Here is a 7485-nt window from a genome sequence, read left to right as displayed (position 1 = left end):
AAAAAAAAAAGTACTTATAATGAAAGTACTGTTACACACCACCAAGGTGGAACTATTTATCATCTCCAAAAAGGTCAAAAAGCAGAACTTGCCAGAAATGGCAGGTGTTTACTTCTGATAGTTTAAGAAGTGAGAAAAGTAATGGCTCCCTTTCCACATTCCCCCCCTCATTTCACAAGCAGACATGTGGCCATCAAAGGAGAGCACTCAAAAAAAAAAAAAACCAAAAAAAAAGTTCAAAACCCTTCCTTCGGGTCAGCAGGAGTTTTGGTGCAAAGTCTGAAGAGACCAATCCAGAAACCGAGAGTATGGACAGAAAAGCAGCAACGGTGGCTTTAACCGACACGTTGTACCTTGCAGAGACAACAGATCGGACACACAGTTACTACGCAGCCGGCAACTCTGAAAGCCACCGCAATGCATTCGCTTGTGATCTTCTATCCATACTCAGGGTTTGTAGAGCATCAAATAAAACAAAACAACAACAACAACAAAAAAAGAAATCAAGACCAGTTAAAATGCCAGGCCAGGAGGAACTGAAAAGGCTTATTTCACGCTAAAGGAGGTTCTTGCAGAACCTATGCAGAAAGGAATTATCCAAAAAGTCCCACGGCTCACAACAGCATGGGGATATGAAACCCTCTCACAGCTTGGAAGAGGGAAATACCCATCGAGCCCTGAGTTCAACTGCTAGAAGTGGAAATTTTGGGAAAGTCCCGTGAGCCGTGGAGGCCCATCAGCTACTTTCACTATCACAAGGCCTGGATCAGAGCGTTCTGCCGCCTGGCGCTGGCACCTCTCTTTAGGCTACTGCCACAACGGCACTTTCCATCCAGGGAGCTCCGTCCCAGGCTGGGCAGAGGAACCCGAAGGGCAGGGCTGCTGTATTCACCAGGAACGTGGCTCTCTCAAACAGAAGCACTTCATCTGCCTCGATGATCTGAGCGAAGTTCCTCAGGTTCATTTCCAGCTGCTGGACATTGGGGATGAGCTGATAGACTATACTGGACCAAGCCTGCCAAGAAAGAAAGACACAACAGAAGGGCTGCATTAACACTACTCTGCCTCATCCTTTTGTTATGAAATGTGCTCAAAACCTGATGATTTGCAGTTCTGCGTATCGATAGCCTGGGCAAGACTGAGAAGGTTCTCCCACCTCCGCGTCCAGGTATCTCTCCTACAGAGGAGACCACCAGTGGCACCCCAGACCTGAGTGAATTCTTCACTAGGTCAAGTTCTTCTCCACAACAGTCACAGAGAAACTAGAATACTATTAAACAGGCTTAAATCATCCTCATTTTAAGCTGGCAATGCTTCTACCTACTGCTCCCAGATAAACCTGCTCAAGTTTTCAGAGTTTTTTTTAAATCTTTAGCAAGGTCAACGTGCAGATGGATACTTGGCAGCTGGTGGGAACAGAAAGCTCTAATCTAACCCAACGAGTCAGGAACAAGCCCAGAAGGCACTGAGGACGCTGTAACAGGCATCTGTCCCCATTCAGACTCGGGTCCTCTAAGCTCAGCTTCACCTCACCGCCTACCTACTGCTCCGGGTTTGCACCAGTGCCTGACCATATGTTCCCCCACTGGGAGTCAGGATGGATATTTGCGTCTCCTGTTTACCAAGTACCCAATATTTACCAAACGCTCCTACCATCCCACTTCCCAAACTCAACGTTAAAAGCCCAAACCAAAAGCAGGAGCTCTGAAGAGCTCCAGCAGGGCTCTGTCTGGAATACCTCAAATAGGGTAACCAGCATAACTGATGAACGTTAGGGATGCCAGCAGGATGACAGGGTATGCCACTGCTCGGGAAGGCCAATTTCTAGAGGGAGCTGGGCACGTGCTTTGTGAAGAGTGATATCTGGCGTACGGTACTGTATCAGCCTCAGCCGAACACAGCACACTCTGAAGGAACGGGAATTTGCTACGGCTTTGGATGGATTTGCCAGGACGGTGAAAATTGCCATCCAAAGTCTCCCTCAAGTGAAGAGAAAGAGCCAAACGGTCCTCACTTTCAGTGATTCATTGACCTTCACCAGTCGTTCTTCAGCTACCATCACTGCTCATCAGCATTAGCTGGCAATGATAGCCATCATCTGCCACCAGAGTAGCCCAGGGAGCACTCACCCCTCACACACCTCGAAGACCTCTGGCACTGCAGTCAAGAGCGACGGCAAAAAACCCCATTCCCTTCTGAAAGCAAAGCAAATTCCCAAAAGGGTACATGCTCATCTTTTAACAGTGCTGCAGAGAAGCACGGGAAACAATTATCCACGCTGGATAAACAGGACTAAGAGAGGCAGAAGCTCTTTCTAAAGTAGCCAGGCAAAGTGTTGAAGCAGTGTTAACACGCCGACACCACGACTCCAACATGTGGAGGGGTTTTACTTTTTCTAATTAAAACCAGGATGCTCTGATGCCATTTACAACAGAAGCAGCTGCTGCAGAACTGAAAAAGGCCAGTCACTAACCAGTGACTAGTAACCAGTAGCAACAAACCACTCGCCTTCCTCATGCTCGTGTTTTCAAGTGGGAGGGGGGAAGGCAGATACGGAGAGGAATCTGTACAAACCTTGTAAAGTGTTTCATCCCAGATGGAAGTTCTAAAACAAACACATTCCAAGGGACGGGAAAGGCGCTTCAAGTCTTCCTCACGCTCTTTAAAAATCTGGGAAATAAAAATAATAATAAAAAAAAAAGATTAGCAGTTGAGTGTAACTATTTCTGTCTTCGGTGTGGCTGCTGCGTTGCATTTACAGCGTGCATTGCAAACAGCCCTCGAGTACCTGCAGCACTGGGAGAAAAGACAACAGCAGAGCCCGCTGGCCAGGACAGGCTGGCAGAAAGCCCCCTCCGCTGGCGCAGCGGGGACGAGCAGACCATGGCTGTCTCGCAACAGATCTGACTGAGACTCAAAGCTGAAATAACTACGGGTTATTGCGGAGTGGGAATGGAAGCGGACACGCATGAGTGTCTCCGAGGACCTAAATTTTGACAAGTCCCCAGTCACAGGCAAGAAGCTCCGTCACTGAGAACAGGATAGGAAGAAAGCACTCGAGGTTTATTAATATGAGGAGATCTGAGGCATGTCTTCTCTTCTCACACCATACTCTGCCCTTAGAAGTTATGGTTACAAAAAAAAGGGGAACAGGGGGAACGGCAAAGAGCAGCCAGCCTCGTGCCAGGCTCCTACAGAAGTGCTAAAAAAGCAGCAGGACAGCCAGCAACGTGCCCCAGCAGGGGAAGACATGATGACCGCGTTCACCTCAGTTTACTGGTTTTCGGGACATTAACCAATCTTCATGAAATGCTGCGTAGGCCGACACCTACCACTTGGGTCCTGGGATACCAAAGCCTTCAATAAGACTTACAGAGAGAGCGATTTGGCCCAGCATTTGCACCTTCTTCTGAGAAGCAGATACTTTAAAACAGATCTTGATGGATGGGCAATGATACGCGCTGAAAGCATATCTGAAGTGAGGCCCCTCTTCCATCTACTCCTCACTTCAGGACCTCGCTGGAGTCTGCACAACTATACAAAACCAGCGTTTGCCTACTAGTCCCAAAACAAATCTGGACAGAACAGCATCAAGACAATTTTAGACTCATCCTTCAGTCTGGGGGGAAGGCAGATGGAAGTGAGGAAAAGCTCCTTGAATCAACCCTGTGAGAAGCTCTTTGAGCTCTTTCTGCACTGAGCTGGAGGGAAGAACTAAAACTGGAAGAGGATCACCACACTCAGGCAGCGGGAGAGATCTGAAGCCAACCTGCTATGTGGAGGGAGTCTGGCTACGTGGGGAGGTCAGGGGGTGGTTTCAACCACAGGACCTCGCGCCGCCTCCTTTGCAGCTGCCCAGGCACATACTCACCAGGAATGAGAAGAAAGTTTAGTAAGACTTCCTAATTCAGCCAAAAGCCAACAGCCTAAAGGAGCCCCCAAGTTCGCTGCAAGCCAGGGAGCGGCCGAGCAGCCAGGGATGTGCTTGTCTAACCTACAAAGCTGATTTTCCTTTTGGTATCGGGAGTAGGTTGCTTTTCAGTCCAGGCTGAAAAAGCAAGGCTGGCAGGAACTCGACACCTTCCCATCTCCTCGCAACCTTTCAAAACCTCCGAGAAGAACAGAACACACCAAATATCTCTGAAAGGTGCATCCCCTGCCTTTGCTGGGGCAGAGGAGTGCTTAAGAGGTGATCTCTGGGCAGGTGGGTCAAACTGACAGAGAACAGCATCAACTGACAGAAACCACCTTCAAGGCAACTGGGAAAGTTTCAATCTCTTTTTTTTTTTTTTTCATTTTGTTACACTTTAGAACAGAGGCTACGCTGGACTGAAAGCAACAGCTAAAGAGAAACCAACCATCACCATCACCACCACCATCCACAAAGCCATCCAGATGGTGAGCAGTGAGTTTAAGGTCACCCGATTTCTTTCAGTTCTACCGCTGTTCTGAAGCCAAGGTCTGGTGAAAGTACTAGAACCAGTGCTATAAAAGAAAAGCCTTAGCATAGTTGTCACTAAAAATCATTAGTTCTGTTTTCCACTAGATTATACGCAAGAGGTAGTAATGACATACAATTTAGAAAAGGCAGAAAAAGCTTAGAGGGCTTTGACAATTCTTAACATCTGAGGAACCCTTCTAGGAACAGTGCCGATGGGGTTGTATTTGAAGTATGAAATCACAATGCGTCAACACAGTCAAAAGATGTTCTATTTGAAAGCATTTCTATGGCAACTATCAGCCTCTCACCAAATCCCGCTGATCCTCCTGCACCAAGTCCATCTTGTGCACTAGACAAAAGATCTTTGCATCAGGAGAGTTCTGAAGAATTGCCTCCAAGCATGACTGGTAGTAGTGCATGTCCTTCTCCAGTTCACGGCTCTCTACATCGAAGACATAGATGAGGACTTCTACGTTGCGGAAGATGTTGTCCCGCTGACTGGTGAAGTAGTTCTCCATAAAGGTGTCCTGCCTGAGAAGGAGCAGAGCAACGAAGCAGAGAGATGTCCATTAGAGCAACCAGGTCTTGCTTAGCACTGTCAGGAGAGGTGCTACACGTAAAACACCTCCTGCTAGAAAGGCAAGGTTTGCGTTTTGAGCTCGAGACCCCATCACAGGAGTCTAGACAAGAGCCCCACAGGTGGCTATATTCCCCATGACATAAGGCTCCCTAAGTACTTCCAACCAAGCCAAGCTGGATGCTCCTGAAGAGCATCTGCTCCCCATTCTCACAGGAAGCCGATGCTTCCCTCACATCACAGCTCACTGCTCGGTGTCCCGCGCAAACGGAGCTACGGTGCTTCTGGACCCGGACTGGCTTTTGGAGAGCTGCGTATAAAAAAGCCACAGCAGCAGAAGGTAAAACACAACCAAACCCATCAGCGTGGCATCTTATTACAGCGTTTAAATCTCCTTTAACTTCTGCTGCATGTGGCTCAGACAACACATGAGGACACGAGAGCTGCTGAAGCTTAACAAAGTCGGATGGCTCTGTTGGGGCTCTGTCAGCGGGAGAGCGTTCTTCAAAAAAGCTGCTTCCAGGAGCCACAGGATCACTGTCAACCTTCAGCGTCGCTTCTCAACACATGCCCCGTTTGGATCAAGCTGGTGATAAGCAACTCTGAAACCAGCGTCACCACCCACCGCCTCAGGAGAAAGCCCAGGTGAAGGGCTCAGGCTTTGTGCCAGCAGAAGAAAGCAGCCAGCAAGGGAAGGGTGGACCTACACGCTGCTCCTTTTACGTAGCGATAACCCAAGAGACAGTGTAATTGTGCCGACCTCTTCCACCCACCTCCACACATGTTCACACACAAACAGCATCCTCATCCCTCGGGGGCAGGAGGACCTCTGTCTGTTACATCCCCAGCCTTACTCCCCAGAGCTAACCCCCAACGGTTTCAAAAGCAAAAGAATAAACAGTACCTACCCTCCGCAGTCCCACAGGTTTAATACCAGGTTTCCTAGAAATCTAACATGGGAGTGCTCCACATCAACTGGAAAGAGACAACAGGAGTTTACCGGCTGTGCCACACGCCCAGATCAGAGCTACCTCCTCCGGCAGCCAAAAATGCCACTCTTCACAACACGGCCCACAATTTGTAAAATCCCATCTAAACAATACCGTTGCACGTAAATCAGTAGCTGAAGGCGCTACGGAAAAAGACAGTTCCCAGAGTAATTCAAGCCTTCCTGCTCTCTACCCAGGACACTGTTCTCCTGAGAAGCACAGCAGGTGGTTCCCCTTTAACAACATGTTCTCTGATCTCTGTGATATTTTAAGAACGACATTAGTTCCAGCACACTCTGCAAGGCCTTAAGCAAGCCTTAAAAATAAATCAGTAACACAAAGACTGTAAACTTTACAAGCAGGCCAAGTTTACAGCAGAGAGGAAGTTTAATGTCACCAAACCGTGACACGAAGTCCTCACAGATGCTTCCCAGTGAGGAACGTTAGATCCTGACAATCCATACCCCTGTTTCAGAGGAATCACTTATTGCTTTTTCAGATCAGTGGCTTTGGGAAAAAAAAAAAAAAAAAAAGAGGCAGAAGACCCTAATTAAGCCTAGTGTATCATCCCACAAAAACCACGGGCGCGCAGCAAGATCACTGCATCTCCCACTGCGCCAACCATCAGCTGGCTAACAACAGGAAAGCTTCACCAACAAGAGGACCATGAGGAGGCTCTGAACACTCCTCCCATAACAGGTGTAGCTGCAGCAAAGGCTGCGTACTGATAAAAAAAAAAAAAAGAGTTAAGGATAAAAGTTCAATAAAGCAGCAAAACTGAACCCAGTGCTGCCTTCCCTTTCACTCCAACTTCCTACCTGCCCTCAGCTGAACTCGGGAGTGAAGTTCCCTGTGAGGTGTGGCAGCCGGGAGGACCAGCAGACACCCACCCGCCCACCCCAGAGCGGAGGAGAGGCAGGGATTGCTGGAGGGAACAGCCTCACCCCTTTAATGATGGCGTTTTGAGCCCTGAGAAATTTGCAGTTCAAACAGGAGAAGTCTTACTTGTGGCACCCAGGCGCCGCGTGTCCCTGGCGATGTAGTTTGCAAAGATAATGGACCTCATGCTGGTCTTCCCAGACCCACTTTTACCCATCAGCAGCACCTGGGAAGAAAAAAAAAAAAAAAAAAAAAAAAGAGAAGGAATTAGCTACCACAGAACCCCAAGTCCCCCACGGCTCTCTGTGGGTTAACATCTTCCTGCCGAAGCCACCAGAACACGGGACCAACATACTTGAGATGTGATCGTATCAAAAGAGAGAGGCAAAGAAGAGTACCATGCCTGGGAAAGCAGGAGACAGACATCCTCACCTCCTTGCTACGCGTGGTCACCGAATTGAGGACAGACTGAAAACCTTTCCACCTTGTTTGCACTCTTAAACTATGCCCCCCACCATTCTCAGGAATCTCTGCCCTTCCAGTCACCACAATCCCGGTCCTTCAATGGGCTGCCGACCACCTCCCAGGGAGGGGAGCCC

At 48.6% G+C, this 7485-nt stretch overlaps 1 protein-coding gene across 1 annotated transcript in view; it reads right to left on the bottom strand.

The window, feature by feature from the left end:
• Positions 1-7485, bottom strand: part of LOC104282958 (ras-related GTP-binding protein A) — a 13971-nt gene that overhangs the window by 4140 nt on the left and 2346 nt on the right. Inside the window, exons 2-6 of the mRNA XM_009881090.1 lie at positions 7013-7112; positions 5927-5993; positions 4750-4972; positions 2575-2670; positions 893-1015 (exon numbers count right to left, since the gene is read on the bottom strand). Coding sequence (XP_009879392.1) covers positions 893-1015; positions 2575-2670; positions 4750-4972; positions 5927-5993; positions 7013-7112 — 609 coding nt within the window. The remainder of the gene's footprint in view (positions 1-892; positions 1016-2574; positions 2671-4749; positions 4973-5926; positions 5994-7012; positions 7113-7485) is intronic.

Source organism: Charadrius vociferus, unplaced genomic scaffold (genome assembly GCF_000708025.1).
Source record: "Charadrius vociferus isolate BGI_N301 unplaced genomic scaffold, ASM70802v2 scaffold1823, whole genome shotgun sequence".
NCBI classification, from domain to species: Eukaryota; Metazoa; Chordata; class Aves; order Charadriiformes; family Charadriidae; genus Charadrius; species Charadrius vociferus.
This window is presented reverse-complemented; position numbering and strand designations above follow the sequence as displayed.